Source organism: Scardinius erythrophthalmus (assembly GCF_964197995.2).
Source record: "Scardinius erythrophthalmus genome assembly, chromosome: 15".
Lineage (NCBI taxonomy): Eukaryota > Metazoa > Chordata > Actinopteri > Cypriniformes > Leuciscidae > Scardinius > Scardinius erythrophthalmus.
The window spans coordinates 25,105,833-25,123,458 of record NC_138235.1 but is presented as its reverse complement, the minus strand read 5'-3'; the positions used below and the strand labels follow the sequence as shown (position 1 = coordinate 25,123,458).

The window sequence follows — 17,626 nt, the reverse complement described above, 5'->3', positions numbered from 1 at the left end:
ACTGCTGGAATGATTGACGCGTAAGATGTTCACCCAGCCAATAAGACGAAACTCCGCTCTATTTGCATAAAGCCGCCAGCTTCCTATTGGTTTCCTGCGTGCTGCTTCGAACCGCCTCGCGTGCCTGTACAGCTGTTTTCTTCTTTGAAGCGCAACTAGATCCTCAAAGTTTTTTCTTTCTACAACGACCGAATCCTCGCATTTCTGCTATAATACGCACATTCTGCAACGTGCAGTTAAACAAATAAATATATTATACTGACACTATTAATTTGTATTTGCCATATGCGCAATGTTACACTGTGTATGTAACAAATATATTATTAGTTATATAGTTAGATATATAGTTAGAAGAGGAATTATGAATATAGAATGCATGTCAGCAAAGTTGCATTGGACTTTTTTTTATTTATTTTTTTATTAAATAAATAAATAATAAATAGGCTACTGTCCAAAGCAACTTTCCCATGAAATCCGATGCAATTAAATACAATCATAATGAGAATCTGCAAGACAATATGGTTGTAATATTGTTGGTGTTGGTTACAGTAATAATTCGAGTAGGTGACATTCTAGTGAAATACATTATTTTTACCAATATAAAAAATAGAATGAAGTTTTTATGTTGATACAGTTACCATATCTATCCGTTTAACCACACTGACATCGAGTGTACAGGAATGTTGTTCACGCTGTGTGTGAATGCAGAAATACGTGATTCAGCTATGAAGAAACGTTGGTGGCAAACAGCAAGAGTATTCCCCCAATTCCCCTTATCACTTCACAGCCAGGCCGACTGCACTCGCCTCTTTGTTGTTTGTCCCTCCAGGGCTGATTGAGCAGCGCGTGACTGACAGCCCGCGGGGGTGTTGTCCAATCAGCAGTCTGCCCGCGCCCAATGGGTGAGTCCGTGCGCCTATTGGCTGAAGCGAGTGTGGGAAAGAATGCAGAGAGGGTTTCACACGAACTGGGAGCATGCGATCTATCTATAAATACCGCTGGCGTGTGGCAGTGGGAGATTCGACTTGCCCTCTGAAGCGCTACGCCACTCACGCTCGTGTCCTCATATGACAGCCTGCCGACTATAAGTCATATAGCTGATAAGAGGGACTCACACTCTCTCTCGTGACTATCCCGAGATCTTGGCTACGCTCCGCGTCTAATCCTAAGAGCCCGTCTCTGTGTTTAAAAAAACAAACACACGGAATATAAACACTTTTTTGGCTTATACCGGACCCAGCCTTGGTTTTGATAATGCCAGCCGATAATATGGAGAAGCAGACCGCATCACCTATTGCTGGTGCCCCTGCCAGTGGATCTCACACTCCGGACAAACCAAAGAATGCCAGCGAGCACAGAAAGGTAAATATCATTTAGTGTGTGGCACTTTTTGCGAGTGTACATTGTTTAAGAAGAATGTCAGTTGCCATTTCAGTCCATCTGAAATATATATGTCAGAGTCTTTATAATATAAATTAATGAGCTTTGCATTTCATCCTCAGTCTTCAAAGCCAATCATGGAGAAACGCCGCAGAGCGCGAATTAACGAGAGCCTTGGGCAGCTGAAGACCCTGATACTCGATGCTCTTAAAAAAGATGTAAGTTTTGGCCACGGATCTGTTTGCTCCTTTCACGTGTCAATAACCCAACAATCTTAATTTTCAAACAAAATTTCTAATCGGTTCTTCCCTTCACAGAGCTCCAGACACTCTAAATTGGAGAAAGCTGATATCCTTGAGATGACAGTCAAGCACCTGCGCAATTTGCAGCGTGTTCAGATGACCGGTAAGTTACAAGTCCAATTCTTTCAAATGTGGGATTTTAAACATTTAGCCTCATTTTAAAACGTAGCTGTGTTTTCTAAATACCCACTCCTAATGAACTTTACCTTTGCTTTCTAGCGGCCCTGTCTGCTGACTCAAACGTCCTCGGCAAATACCGCGCAGGATTCAACGAGTGCATGAACGAGGTGACTCGGTTCCTCTCTACCTGCGAGGGGGTGAATACGGAGGTTAGGTCGCGACTTCTCAACCACCTGTCTGGTTGTTTGGGACAGATGATGGCCATGAACTACGGTCAACCTGCCCCATCTCAGCAGGCTCATTTGGCTCAGCCTCTTCACGTGCAGCTTCCTTCAACTTTGCCCATCAACGGCGCCTCAATGGGCTCCAAACTCAGTCCTTCAGAAGCGGTCTCACCCAAAGTCTTTGGAGGATTCCAGCTGGTGCCAGCCACCGACGGACAGTTTGCTTTTCTTATCCCCAACCCAGCTTTCGCGTCTGCTACAACACCAGTCATTCCCTTGTACGCAAACGCAGGTGTTCCAGTGGCTGTCAACGCCAGTCCCGTCCAGGCCAGCTCCTCGCCCACGGCGGCCTCTCCCGTGCATGGAATGACCTCCTTCGCCGGCGTTTCACAGGCCGTCAGTCCCGTTGGTGTTAGTGCCGGAGCAGAGAGCAATGAACCGGTGTGGAGACCTTGGTAGACTTGCTCATCCTATACGAACTTCTAAGACAGTTTTTCATGATGAAGAAAATACGTTTAGTTCCGTTATAAGGGACTTAGTTGACCTTCTGTTAAACAAGGCGCATATGTTTGTTAGCTGATTCCAATATTTGGATTTTGTTAATGAATATTCTGTTGTTAATTCAGCAGAATAACACTTAATGTTTATAAAGTACTTTTTTAAATGAAAGAATTTAGTTTTGTACAAAGTTTGTAAAAGATTATATCATGCCAAAGCTTTCTTGTTTCTTTCATGATGAGTGTTTATGTTTGATGCTGAATAAATCAAAATTACGAAAATGTATCGTGTTGAAGCCTTTTTATATCTAGATCTGTATTTTATTTAAATCTAACATCAATACTGGAATAAGTTAAAGGATTTATTTATTTATTTATTTTTGCTAATACTTGATTCTATCTTTAAAATTATTTTGACAATTATTTTTATATTTTTTAGGCTACACGTGGAGATTGACGGGTTTTACGCAAGTTTTATTAAACAAATGTAAACATTTAAAACAACACTTTTTTAATGGCAGAAATGCCTTTAAACTTTAATGCTCAAGATTCCTGGATAACCAATATTGCTCTTAGTTTCTACTTCTGGCGGGAAGAGATCACCCTAAAGTGTCACAGGTTGAAATGACAAAGGCAATGAGAGGGTTTCTTTCTTTTCTTTTCCAAAAAGGTAATTAAACATCTCAAAAGGGTCTCATCCTGTATGCAGCGGGATCTTTAAGAAGTCCTAAACCCCCATTCATTGGTCTGGGAAATACGCTTTGGGTTAATGTCACTAACAGATTGTCTCAGTGAAAAGAGAATATGGAAGAATCCTCTCCTCCTTTTGTGTACCAGTTGCTTTAGTTATAGCACCTGAATAGCGCGTTGGGTGCTTTCGCGCCCCTTTTCTGGCTAAACTGGAGATGAGTTACCTCCTCAACACCAAATCTCTTTCTTAATTAAAATATTATAGGATTCAAATGTTATTAAAAAAAACATTATTACAGCTTGACACGCAGGCCTCTCTTAGTCGTTTATGTTGTCCCTTTGCGCGTGAGCTCCGGAACTGGGAGACGTGTTGCGCGGGCTGTCGGCATGGCGTTTGCCGTGTGTCTGCCACTTCACGGCCCTCTTCGCTTTCGGATTAGGTTACACACCCTGGTGACCGACGGCCACAGGGTTTGTTAACAACTCAGTCGTGTTAAACCCATCGAGATGGTCGGACTTTTTTAAGTTATATATTAACACGTAGGCCTAGCCTAATTTTAGGTTATTGTAATAGACTATTATTTCACTGCTTTATTTTATTTGATGTATAGGCTACTTAATTCACTCTGAGTTATCGAGTAGTCATCATTTTCTCCCTGAAGTGCAAAACGTATTTCAGAACCACAAATTATGTGAGTTTGGGGCTTCTGAAAACTTCAAAAAACAAAACAAAGTTTGTGGTATTGGAAGTAGGCCTATTCCTGTTCTTTTTTAACAATGCATGTACAATAATAATACGTCTAATTCATTTTGTTCAATAAATATAGGCTAGGCCTACTGTCATTAAACTATGTTCATTTTAAAAATAGCCAGAATTTTTTTTTTAAGTAAAGATTCTGAAAGCAATGAAAGATCCCATAATAATTTAATAGCCTATAGCTGTTTTCATCATCTAGCCTATATATGGTGATTATCTCTAAGTGGACACCCAACTTGAAATGATAACCTATTTACCGTCTGAATCTTGTCATGTCAACAAATGGAAAAGTCAGCCAGCTTTTTATTATCATATAAATAAATGTGCCTTTAGCCCCAACATCAGGGGTGCATTTTGCCTCGTACTTTTATTCTTCCATTATTGATAAACTGTTGCTTAAATTACCTTGAACAAAACTGAAGATCATCAACAAAAACTTTGTCTTTGTCTCAAAATATAGTCAATAATGTTATCGATTCTCATTTGCTAGGCTACATAAATCTACAGCATTAAGAAAAAAAAACTAAGTAGCCTATTAGATCAAATTAGCACAGAATCAACTGCGCATTCCTGTCTGCGATCAAGTCAAGGATCAGCTAAATTTCCTCGTGCATCATTAAAAGCGGTTAAGAAAAGTGCTGAGCTGAATTTGTGTGCCATCTACTGGTTTAAAAGAGAATAAAGTAAAATGTGCCCTTTACCCCTGTGCTCCTTTAGCCCCGTTGTTCCCTATCCTACAAGAGTTTTAATACAATGTTAACCACAAAAGTTCGTTAAATAACTATGAACTGAAGTTCTTTCGTCCAGAAGGTAACCACAGCAACAGTTAGGCTACTGAGCACATTTCGCTTGAAACAATTTGAATAGCATTATTTATCACATTATTATAGATTTACACATCACAAATAGGGCTACAGCACAAAAATCTTTACGGTGTGTTTAAATCTAAACACAAAATTAATGAAAGAAACGCTCACAGAAAAAAGTAGACCCCCCTGAAAGTCATTGAAAGATTCGTCCTCTGCTCAAAACCCTCGGGGCTAATCTAAATCGCATAGAAAAGCTTGTTTTCGCACATGTGCATTGCTGAAACACTAGTTGGCAGTGTGTGGGCTCCGTGGCTTCTCTCTCTGCCTGCGTGTCTGAGTTAATAGTTCAGAGATGCCGTTGTGGTGCTGAGGTCGTGAGAACCGAGCGAACTAGACTGCCTGCGGCTGGGCAGAGCGCCAATCCGTAAATCCCCGCTGGCAGGCCGGGTCGTGCTTTGGCCGCACAGCCTCTCTGGAGGTGAAGAGGCGCACACGCGTGGCCGCCAAGATGTGAGTTTTGAGCCAGAGTATAATAATTACAAGAGCCACTGGCCAGATCCAACACACAGAGACTTTTGAAGCAACAGCGAGGACCTCTCATTGATGAAATGAAATGGTTTTTATTGGCTACAAAAAAAAAAAAGTCATTTACGAATTCATAAACCTGCTCATATGCCATTTGAAGCAAAAACATGATTTGGCTGATTGATGAGTATTTCTCATATTGGGGACATGTTTGATGTTTTTTTTTTTTTTTTTTTTTTTTTAGGATGATTATTTATATTTATTTCTTTATATTATTCATAATATTTATTTAATGTAAAAAAAAAAATTATGTAGCCTAATATTTTAAGTTTGGATCTAATAAGTCAAAACTGTACACACACACAATGGTTGTCACTGAGCTGAGAGTTGAAGATTAGCTTCTGACTGTTTCTATTAACAGCCATAACATGCATTCCTCTTGGGTCTCAAGATAAAATACCAATCTAAAAGAAATAACAATGAACGGATCCCCCTCTTTTTAATCAGCTTACCCATAGAGATATGATCAGCTCTTATTATTTCAGGTCTTAAACTCAAACTGGACCGTTTCTGCGCATACACCAAAGAGCAGAAAGTCAGTGACCGTATAAACTCTACGGTGAATGTGATTTCACCAAGTACAACATGTTCCTGGATCAACATCTTTGTTGATCATGGAACAACATTCCAATCAGCCATCAGATTTGAGGGAGTTTAGAGTTTATGTCAAGCTTAAGCTTACAACAAGTGTTAGGTGTTTCTAAATCAGTGTCATTCACCTATCAATTCCCTCTGATTTTAGGGATAAGTTATGGTATAGGGTAGGGATAAGGATAGGGGAAAATATTTTCAGAAAGTAATGTTTTTCCAGGAACATGTCTTGGAAAAATCACAGTATTCTGAGAACGCAAAGACCTACTTCAGTAGTATGTCATGTTTAAAACCTGTAAAGAAACCTGTTGGGATGTAGTACAGCGACAAAAGTGTTAAAAACATAGACAGCACACTTTATAATGCCGAAAATGCCTACTGTCACCTCAAGGAGTCGGCAGGTCCACAAATCTTTGTCATTTGTCTGCAGGATGTGTTTTTGAGATTAGGCCATTTCCACAAATAACCGGCTGATGATTCATTAGACGCCTGTTCTTGGTTTTGGTTCAAACTTTCCACGAATCGACCAGCTAATGTGATTTTTGTTTGATCTTCAAGGTGGTGATTATCTTCCTGCGGGTCAAATGCAGTGTCATTTTTGACCACAAGGAGGAACAAAACAGTTAATCTAAGAGAAGTGATCAGAACAGCTGATTTAGGATCATATGGAACACATGCATTTTTAATCCATGTAAATATATACATATCTATCTACTTTTATGCATGTATATGTGTGTATAATACCATTTTTTCCCCTGCTGCCTTCACAAACAAACCAGCCGTAACCCTGTCTAAATTTATTCCAGTTCAAAGTCACACAAGGGGGAAATGCTCTGCATGCTTGGATATGGACGCTGTGGAAGAAAGGTGGGGGGCAAGGGGCTCTGTGGTCCAGAGAAGAACCAAATGAGGCTAACACTCCTTCTTTCTCCTTCAGCACCTGTTGCTCAAGAAGTCATTGCAGACACAGTCATCGGCAAAATTACGTAGGAGACCTTTAGTTCCTCACCTCAGAACATCCCCACAAGAGAATTCACTTAGGCAGACTTTAAAGGAACAGTTCGCCCAAAAATAAAAATTCTGTCATTATTTACTCAGCCTCGTGTCATTACAAACCTGCATGACTTACTTTGGTAGAACACAAAAGAAAATATTTTGAAAAAGATTGTTATTTTTTTACCTTACCAGTTAATGAAACTTGTTCTGCAGAAGAAAGTTAGTCATACAGGTTTGGAACAACATGAGGTTTAGTACAACTTTTGGGTGAATTGTCCCTTTAAGAACCTATACTGGTATGTCATGGACATATGTGGATAAAAAATTGTCCATTTTTCTTCTGTTTTATGTTTTTTACTAGGATTATCTGTTGTTCCTCTGATATAAATAGCAAAGCGGCCCATCTCTCCCTAGTAGCAGGAGTCGTGTGGTAGTGGAGGGATGAGACACATAGGGACGCACCGCCGACCCTTATCAGATATCACAGCTCAAGGAGCCGCAAGGTCCGCAGATCCTTGTCACTTGTCTGCAGGACATATTTCTGTCCAGGTTTTGCTTTTCAGCACAATCTATGGTTTCAAGTCATGGTGTCTTGGCAGTCTTGAAGCCTTTGCAAATAGTATAGATTCCATGGGAGAAAGTTAAGGACCACCACCACCCCCTGACAGTCAGGAGGTATTTCCAAGTATTTATAATCCCATCTCCTTGGTGGCCTTGAAGAAGATCGGCTTTAAATTTGGACACACTTTTTATTTATGTTTTTACACATCTTGAGATCCATTTATTTATGGGGATCTGACTGATCAGCTGTTGGGCTATTTTAAGGGACGATCTTATATTACGTATGGACTTCACAGAAGAGATTTTTTTTATATATATATTTTGGTTGGTGATGACTCTACAGTTAACAACATTAAAGCGTCAAACAACTATAACAATTAAATTCATCAGCTATAGCTTCAGAATTAAATATTTAACAATTCCACACTGAAAAAAAATTGTTTTCATGATTTGTTATCCAACTTTTTTTTTCTTTTGTCAAATCAACTTAAGATAATTAATGTGGTTCAGATACCATCATATTTTGAGTTCATCTCCAGTGTATTAACTCAATTTTTTTATTTTAATGAACTCCAAATTTTAAGGCAACCAGTAACTTACTTTTTTTAAATTAAACCAACAATATTTTTTTTTACAGGGCAGGTAAAGGGTTTGAGGATACTGGTTTCGAAATGAAAATAAGTGTACTTTTTTTTAATGCTTAAGACATTTAACATGTTTGTTTACATGTTTTGGCTTTGATTTCATTTAATTTTGGCACATAACTATACATTATTTTTCTACCCGCTTGTGGATGACAAGTGGTTAACTGAAAAGTCAAACAGAGGGCACAATCTGTGGGTTCTCTCGCAATGAGTGCACTGAAGCCTTGCATGTCAGTGGGATGAAGTTCTGAGGTAGTGAAATCAGTCCTCTCAGCATGGCATTTCCCTTGCTCGCTGAACTCTATAATACATTAAGGCAAATTCTTCAGTGCAGTTGGGTTTCAGGAAATCTAGTGAGTCACGTTTAGGTGTTTATGTGCCAAATGGTAACCAGGGTGCCCTGTGGAATTTATGAAAAACTTGTAGGACTGTTTTTTAATTCGGCTTGTTTTGTCCCAATTGTGCCTTTTGCAATGAACAGCATTTTAGATTAAGCTCAGTTGAAACTGAAAGTTGTTGACGTTTGGGATGTTGCCATGCAGTATCACATCCTCTTAATATTTAAAGAAAATGCGGTTCTCATGTTTTTACTAGATTGGGAAGGTGTACATAAGGGTCACTGTGAGGGCACAGTTAGTGGGAGTGGGAAACTTGCCCCCTGCATGGGTGGTGAACCAGCCAATGTCTCACCACAAGCCCAGACATGCCCTAGATAGACACCTGAGAGTAACTGCTCACTCTGCTCTGACTCATTTCAATCCTTTCAAACCATCTGTGAGAATGTGTGTGTGTGGTGTGCTCAAGTCAAACACAGGATCTTCACTGGTCTTTTACTGCACAGCAAAGAAACAAAACAACAAAAGGCAGAAAAGTAACACAAATAGCATGGTTCTCTTCCGTGATTTTGATGATGTAACCTGGAAACCTTGTTGCAAGATCAGAATCTTCTATTATTTTTTTCCCCGTTTAAAGGTGATGCATATATATATATATATATATATATATATATATATTTTTTTTTTTTTTTTTTTTTTTTTGATTATATAAAAATATTTTTGTAATACTTTTTTGAAAAGGTAGTTTTTTCATTTTTATTATTTTCTTTCAATTGTGACGTGTATTATTTTTTGGGACACATAAACATTTTTATAAATAAATAAAAAAATAAAAAAAAATTGGAGGGTAGGCAGATTGGAGACGTATTTTTTTTAATTTTCTTTCAATTGTGACGTACTATTTATTTTAAAATAAAATAAAATAAAATTTGCGGGTGGGGGGGGTGGACATTGAAAACAGGCATCATTTTTTAATATTAATATATATTTTCTTTAATGATGATAATTATTAATATAAGTAATCTGTAAATTAATATGTAAAATGTGATGTCTGTTTCACAATTGTGTGAAACAAGTGGCACAAAAAAATGACACACTTCACTTTTAAAGACCCATCTGTTGATGTCCTTGTGTTCAGATCACAAGGATTAGATGTATGTTAGATTGCTGAAAAGATGATGCTGTAAAAGGTGATGTTTGGTTCACAATTCCATGTTTTGCCACTATAGTGGCACAAAAGAAAGACACACTTCACCTTTAAAGACCTATCTGTTGAAGTCCTCATGTTCAGATCACAAGGATTAGATGTGTATATGTTAGATTGCTAAAAAAGCAGTCTAATCTCTCCAGTTATGCAGTCGTGTGCTCATTCATTGTCCTCATACAGGATGTCCTGGTATCTAGCAGGGCACTATCATTTGACAAAGAAAAGTAAAAAAGAAACTACAAGACAAATCCCCTCACCAGATGTTACCAGCTTTTGAAAAGGTGCCTGGGAGCTTTCTCGTCTTGCACTTTCCCTCCCCTCATCTTGTCAAAAGATCAAATTGTTTTTCTTCCTTTCTTTATCATGCAGCCTCATGTGGATCTGCCTTTTTAAAGGCTCTTGACTCAGACTGTGACAGGTCTCTGTTCGGATGGGGCTGGCCACAGTTATGAGTGCTTGTCTCCTTTTTTTGATCTCTGTCCTCTCTTTTCTTCTGACGGGAAGGTAAAGTTTACTCGTCTTATTTGTCTTTCACTTCTTATGGAAAATGCAGAGCAGTGTGCCCTCCACTTGTAGATTTTATGGTGTTGATTCTCATGCATGGAACAGTCGAGTCAAGTGTCAATAAGAGAAAGGCTTCACTCCAAACAAAAGCAGCTTGTGAATGGCAGGGTGAAATGAGAGCACAGCTGGGCACACACACACGCAAACAATACAGGGTGATATCCCTGTATCCACATCATGTTTCCTTGGTGAATTAATCCTTACTAGTGAGCTAGTGAATGTTGATTCAGCTCTCAAGTATCTTTTTTTTGTTGTTGTTGAAAAAACATTAAGAAATTTGATCATTTTGAATTATAAAAAAAAAACATGTTCTCATTCACATATTTTTATGCAAATTACATAAGAACGTTGGATGGAAACACCAAGATAAAACTTAATAATCCTTCTAAATGCATTAAAAATAAATTTTTCAGTAGTCATTTAACATGCACATAAATTGTGATGCAAACACATTTAAATAAATTGCTATGCTCATCAAAAGCTGTGTGACTTTGCCTCAAATCACGTGACTGAATCCGTTCAGATGATTGGCAACTTTTACAGACTGGCGTTCCGAGACAAAAGGCATTTAGCGAACATGAAGTTTGTCAGCACACTCTAAACCACAATTAATTAATACATGTAATAAAAGTATTTTTTTATTTGGTGACAGTTTCCCTATAGAAGTAACATTTTTGTTCTCTTGAATGCATGAGATGAAGTTTTGCTTTATTCGCAATTGTTTATTTATTTATTAAAAATAAAAAAATGGGGGGGGGGGGGGTAGGGGTATCTATTCATCCATCCATTCATTCATCCATTTATCATTTTCACTTGCAGTCAGTTTCTTCACCCAAGGGCACGAACCACAAAAGGTGTTAGTCATAACCGAGAAAAGCACCAAATCAGATGATGAAACACAAGTGAAAATGTGAGATTTCAGGGACGATAGAGCTCTTTGATTTGAGAGGGCTTGTGCGAAAGCATGTTTGCGTTTGTGGTTAGGAGACAGTTTGTTTGCGTACATTGGAATGGATGTGGGTATGCGAATGAGAGATACCGCCCGGGGTTTCCGCTCCGAGTGTCAGTGTTTGTCTGCTGCTCGTTGGTTTCTGCCTCACTGTGTGCTGGTGAAGAGGATCCCTGGAGCAGAACCACCGTATTGATTGTTTCACCTATCCCGCAGCCTACCGCATTGTGTCTTCCCTTTTCTCCCCAGCCAATCAATACCTCTTTGTGTCCATCTCTGTCCATTGACAAATCACTCAGGTCAAATGCTTTTTTGTACCGCTGTCAGTCAAACTGAAGGTGACTTCGTCTTTTCCTCATTTGACACTTGCGTTGCATGTAGACACACTCATCTTCCACAGTTGGCCCAGATTTAGGGGTCTTATCAGCGTAAAGTTGATTTGACTCTCTTTAAACTAAAGTATCTGATCCAATCTTGGGTTTAAATGTGAGATTACTTCCTCTAAGTGCTGTTTTGGAGGTGGACCAGTGTCTGCCTGGCTGCACTCCTGTTTGGTAGATCTATGTCTTCCGTCCATTGACATCAGCACTTGTTATATCTTTCACGGGTCCAGCTCACCAGTGTCTGTTTATCACATTTAACATCCTATTCTTTTGATGTGGCCACTTGCCACGGCCTCCATGTTTCCATGGCCGGCTCCAAGCAAGCTTAGACACAACAGTTTGCAGAGGAAGACAACCCTCAGCAGCCTCTCATTTCCTATATTGTCTGAGGTGATTCCGATTTAGGGAAAGTTTATTGTTCGCATGCTGCTTTGTACCGCTGGGCCTATCAGTCTGGAATGTCACACTTCCTGTGGAATATTTTTAGACCGGACATTAAATTCAAGACAGATGCACATCTTTTATGTGAATAATGTGTAATTCAGAAGCAGGCAAAAAAAAATTTGTCTGAACAGCCTTTTGTCTTCCATGACATTTTATGACAAATCAATACATAAACTGTCAGACGCCTGCATTGGTTCACTTCCTGAGGGACTGTTTGCTCCCAGTGGGGTGTCTGGCAAGGGGACAGAGGGGGCATTCTGGGGTCTCTGACCCTTCTTTAGGATGGTTGAGAGTCGACTAGGACTAGGAGAAGCCATCAATGGAGGCGACCATCCAGTAGACAGGAGCACTGATAAATAAAGTGATGGAACAGGGTTAACAAGACATATTTAGGGAGTATTGTCATTTCTGGTGAATGAATGGACAGAAGAAGAAAAAAATCTTGGAAGAGACTTCTTTCAGCCCATGAAACCTAGAGAAACTTTGACTTTCTGTCCAGCAGAGGAAACATCTGGGGATAGACAATAAAGAAAGTGTGTGAAAAAGCAGAAGAGACCCCTCACCCCCCTCCATTCTGCTTCACCTCATTTTTCCGTTCTGGCGTCTGTTGAAGATGTGCTACTCTTACAGGTCTGATGTTCTTAGAGAAAAATCAGTAAAACTATGAAGTTTTACAAATGAAAGAGCTTTATTAAAGGCTATCTACCTTTCTGACATAAAACTTGCTTAAATTCGATAGGGGTATGTCTGAAAATAATGAAGATTAGCAGTTCAGCAAGTGAGTCGGATGATGATTCAGTAAGGTGTGTTTCTCACTGACTAACTTGTCACAACTGTTTCCCGAAACTCTAGTAACATGGTCGCACCTCTGCCGTTTGAACCATTGGTTCAACAATATGACTGTCTTTAATAACGTCACATGCAGGTGGAGGAGTAATAACTTCTGCTAATTAACCTGTTCAAGATCTCTAAGATGCTGGCAAACGATGCTTTTGGGAAACGATTGAATGATTCAGTTCAGAGTGGAATCCTTGGATTGAAGCATTCAGACTCAAACCAGTAACTCCTCTTCATTCATTAAATGAACCGACTCATTTGTTCAGAAACCAGGCGTTTACATGCTCAACAGAAAACTAGAAAGCTGTTTAAGACACTAGAGCAGTGTTCATGTTTGTTACATGCACTGTGTTAGTGTCATATAAACCCGTAATACACAGCTGCTTTTGACCAGACCTTTCCCTTAGTTTAGTTATGCCACGCAAATGGGTGATGTTCAAAAAACGATAAAATTGCCGGTAGCTCTTCATTTTGATGGTCCCTTTTGAACATTCTGTTGACTATAAGTAACTTTGCAAGTACATGTCTAAACCTAACCCTACCAGTCTACTAATACTCTACTAACACTCTAATTAGGGTTAGTAGACATGTACTGTAGGTGCAACGTTACTTATAGTCAACAGAATGTGTTAAAGGGACCATTAAAATAAAGTGAAACCAAATTGCCACTTATATATTTATAACCACATCCGCATTCTCCAGCATAAAGGTGTATTAAAATCGTTTTCTCTAAACCTCTTAAAAAGCATGACGAAAATGGCGTTCACGTTTACATGTTTTTGAATGCGGGAACGATGTAAACCTAAATAAGTTGCTCTGTATGTTTTTGATTCACTAAAATAATGATTCATTAGAGTCATTCGTTTAGAAACCAGACTGCACTGGTCGTGCTGTGTTTTTGATTCATTTAAAAGAACTGACTCATAAGAGCTATTCATTTGTTAATCGGACTACACTGGTCTTTTTTTTTTTTTTTTTTTTTTTGATTCATTAAAAAGAATCAGTTGATGAAAGTAATTTATTCGTGAATCGGACTACACTTATCACACTATATGTTTTGATTCATTTAAAAGAACCGAATCATAAGAGTCATTCGCTTGTGAATCTGACTACACTGGTCATGGTTGTTTATGCTTGCAACCCACGAGGGCAACAACAGAAAGATGGTGCATCATGCATTTGATACAAACGGCAAACTTACATTCATAGCTGTTATAAAATGTGATTTCATTTATTGGTCGGTTATTTTTATTACTAGTTGTGCAGTTCGCTATGAATATTCGGCTATTTGGTGTTTAAGAAGAGTAAAAAATGGTTAGCCTGCATGTCAGTATTTTCTTTTCTTTTCATTCATTCATTTTTTAACCATTGTGTCATGTGGAGTTTAAGAAGAGGGCTCTTATCCCTATTCAGTGTTCACTCCCAGCCCCCCATGAGACAAAAGTCTGTGATGACATCACCTAGTTTTCTCAATGAGTAATCCTCAGGGACAGCTCATGAGATGTCTTATTCAAACTCAGATTATCTCTGCAAATCCAGTTAGTGGCGAAACTGTGCCACTTCCTCACAATACTTTTACTTTTTCTTCTTTATTTCCATCTTTTTTCTTCCTTTCATATGTGTTTCTCTCTAGTTACTGCTTGTATTTTTGGGGGAAAATGTTGTGAAATGCAAATACGTTTTTGGTCAATAACTATTAACTGCATCCGCTTTTTTTTTGCTGTTTGTCTTTGAGCCAGCTAATTTATTCGCCCATTGTTGTTTTCACATTCAGCTCTGGGTCAGTGTGCAACCACAGTTACCTTGTCACTCATTCATTTGCTTGTCCAATTCAGAGGATTAATTATGCTAATCAAACTTAATGCCACACGTGAGCTCTTAAAGGAGCAGTTCACAGAAGAATACTACATAAAGTTTAATAAGGGAAGAGGCTGCAGACTAATTTGACAATACTGAAAAAGAGTAGGAAGTATTAGTGAGTATGACCCATTCATTCCAAAAAGAGAAAATAAAATACTAATTATATAACAATTGTTTAACACTTAATAACATGCTTTGAAAATATTATTTTAGGTGAAAGTAATAATGAAGGCATATTTTAAGTAATATATTTGAAAATATATTGAAAGTGAAAGTAATAGTCCAGACTTTTGCTTACAAAAAATGTGCTCTCTGATTTGGGGATCATCAGACACATAAGATATTAAAATCAAATAAAATGTAATTGTAAAATTAATAATTTAAGTAATCAAAAGTATATTTAAACAGCTTTTAATCCTTTTGGTTTGCTTCCGGTTATTTAGTTACTGCTCGAGTTGCTAAAGTGATCAGTGTTTCACTTATAGTTATAAGGAACTATAAGTATCTGACTACATTGAATAGGACTTTTTTTTTTCAATTGTTTACTGTATTTATTTGCTTGGTCAGTGTCGTAGTGGGTTTTGGCCATTGATAGCAGACTAATGCAGTTATTAATGCAGTTATTAGAGAGAGAGAAAGAGAGAGAGAGAGATTAGGTGTGTGTGAATTACTTGGGTTTGTGCGTCTCTCAACAGTGTTCGGCAGCAGTGTATCTAAGTTCATCTGCTTCAAAAACAGCGTTGTATTACCTCGCTAGTGAGAAATGTCATGTAGCTTTTAAGTTGCTAAACTATTTTACTGATAAAATCGTCAGAATAGCGCTGACAACACGTTTCTGTGTGAGTGTGTGTCCGTACTGTGTGTGCGTTTGAGTGAAGAGGGATAGAGCGGAAGAGTTTTTTTTACAAAAAAAAAAACATGGAAATAATTTGTATTTGTAATTATTTTTTCCCTATTGTTTACTGTATTTATTTGCTTGGTCAGTGTCATTGTGGGTTTTGGTTCTTTTGCTGTTGTCGTCTGCAAAGACCTTTGAAATTACTGGAATCATTTAGCGAAATGATATGGATCTGTAATGCGGTCAAGACCTGCCTGGAACTATTTTAGCCGTGCGTTTCCCTGTCAACTAATCAGATTCAAACATTCAACAGCCCCGTAGTAGGATTATATATTTATTTGTTTATGAATTATATATTTGAGTGAAGGTACAGTCTCAGAAAAAAAGGTACGAAAGCTGTCACTGGGGCTGTACCCTTTTAAAAGGTAGCCTACATTTTTGTACCTAAAGGGTGCATATTGGTACCTTAATGGTACCTTAATGGTACATAGTAGTACCTAAAAGGGACAAATTAGTACCTAAAAGGAACAAATTAGTACCTAAAAGGAACAAAAGTGTACCTTTTGAAAAGGTACAGCCCCAGTGACAGCTTTCGTACCTTTTTTTCTGAGAGTGTATGTTTAAAATAGCATTTCATGATTCAGCTAACAGTTGTTCTCTGGAGAGAACAGTGTTTTGGTGGTGCCAGGAGCCCTTGGAAATCATGGCTTAATATTTATTAAGTTCAGTAATTTTAGTTGATATATATAGTTCTGTAATTCAATCAAACTACATCCACGTATTTTCTAATTTTAGTTGTTGTTATGCTCTTGTTTCCCTTTACAAGTAGGCTGTTCACACTCTCACTGTAAACCATTAAAGTATTGAGTGTCCGCACAAACTCCAGGGGGTAAACCACTTTAACCATCCCAAGAATTCAGATGCTTGGCACCCACTGCATTTAATGGTCTCTGAGCAATTGTCTTATCGTTCCATGGGAAAGACTGGCATAACTGCAAATGATCTTCCGAAGACGAGAAGACGACGTGTTCAGGAATCTGCGAAATTTATTACAGCTGCAGTAAATATTTTCTGATGCGTGGTCACAGTTTTGGTCAAATGACTGCAAGATGTAGGCTATTAAACAATCAGATCAGATCTTTACATTGCTGTCGCTTTATACTCTAACAGAGGCAAGCTGTCAGTAATGTCCGTATAAATGTAGGAGCAGGTGGTAAAGAAGCCTTTGTTAATCACTTAATGATGAATTCTTCACTTTACATGGTGCCTTTGGGGCCTCTGTTTTACTCCTTGTGCACAGGCTGTAGAAACTTTATAAAAAGTTTATTTTAGCATGAAATGAGTAGGCACAGATAAATGGCCTGCTTGAGGGTTTTGTCATCCAATGCAGTCAGGGCTATTGGGGGTCTTCTGACCAGGCAGGTTGGGACCATATGTCATCATTCCTGGGCTTTGTGTGGGCGTGTCTCTGTGGCAACCGCATCAGCTGTGGCCATTGTATGGCTGGACTCAATAGCCCATATATTCATTGCTGGGCTATTGCAGGCCCTGCAATAGAAACAAATTGATACATACAAGCTCCGGCCCCATTGAGATCACATGACACATTTGAAATTAACAAAAAAGGAACATTTTGGCCTGTTGAAAATCTTGAGAAAAGATTGGTTTCCATGGAGACTAGGCGGCTGGCCCTCTACGGCCCATTAAACTCGAATCAGATGTAAATTTCCTTTGCCCTGAAGTCACTGTCTTGTAGCCCCCTCCGCGGCACAGACACAAATTAAACAGTTTGTTTGCCAATTCACGTGTCATTTTAATGGCTTTTTATGCGTCTCTCCTTTGTTTAAATGAACAGAATAACAAACCGTCATTGATTTATAATATCTAGCCACTTAAGAGGTCTGTTCACAAGGCCTTTCACTATAACAGGGTAATTAAAGAGGATTAGAGGTGGAAACAGAGCCTTTCATTCAGATACGTGTCATTTATAGATACACTTACATTTCTGAGGGTGAATATGATTGTGTAGGCTATAATCGTCACATAAATGTCA

At 38.6% G+C, this 17,626-nt stretch overlaps 1 protein-coding gene across 1 annotated transcript; it reads left to right on the top strand.

The window, feature by feature from the left end:
- The first annotated feature begins 925 nt into the window (after positions 1–925).
- her9 (hairy-related 9) lies at positions 926–2,808 on the top strand. Its single transcript, XM_081386306.1, has 4 exons — positions 926–1,362; positions 1,503–1,598; positions 1,698–1,785; positions 1,902–2,808. Exons 1-4 carry the CDS (start codon positions 1,255–1,257, stop codon positions 2,483–2,485), a joined length of 876 nt encoding a protein of 291 aa, XP_081242432.1. The 5' UTR covers positions 926–1,254; the 3' UTR covers positions 2,486–2,808.
- Positions 2,809–17,626: the final 14,818 nt, after the last annotated feature.

What these genes read in the sequence shown, in the direction of transcription:
- her9 (XM_081386306.1), top strand. Translation starts at nt 1,255, where the DNA reads ATGCCAGCCGATAATATGGAGAAGCAGACCGCATCACCTATTGCTGGT. An exon ending in TCGATGCTCTTAAAAAAGAT is followed by an intron (nt 1,599 to 1,697) that starts GTAAGTTTTGGC and finishes TTCCCTTCACAG; the next exon opens with AGCTCCAGACACTCTAAATT. An exon ending in GCAGCGTGTTCAGATGACCG is followed by an intron (nt 1,786 to 1,901) that starts GTAAGTTACAAG and finishes TTTGCTTTCTAG; the next exon opens with CGGCCCTGTCTGCTGACTCA.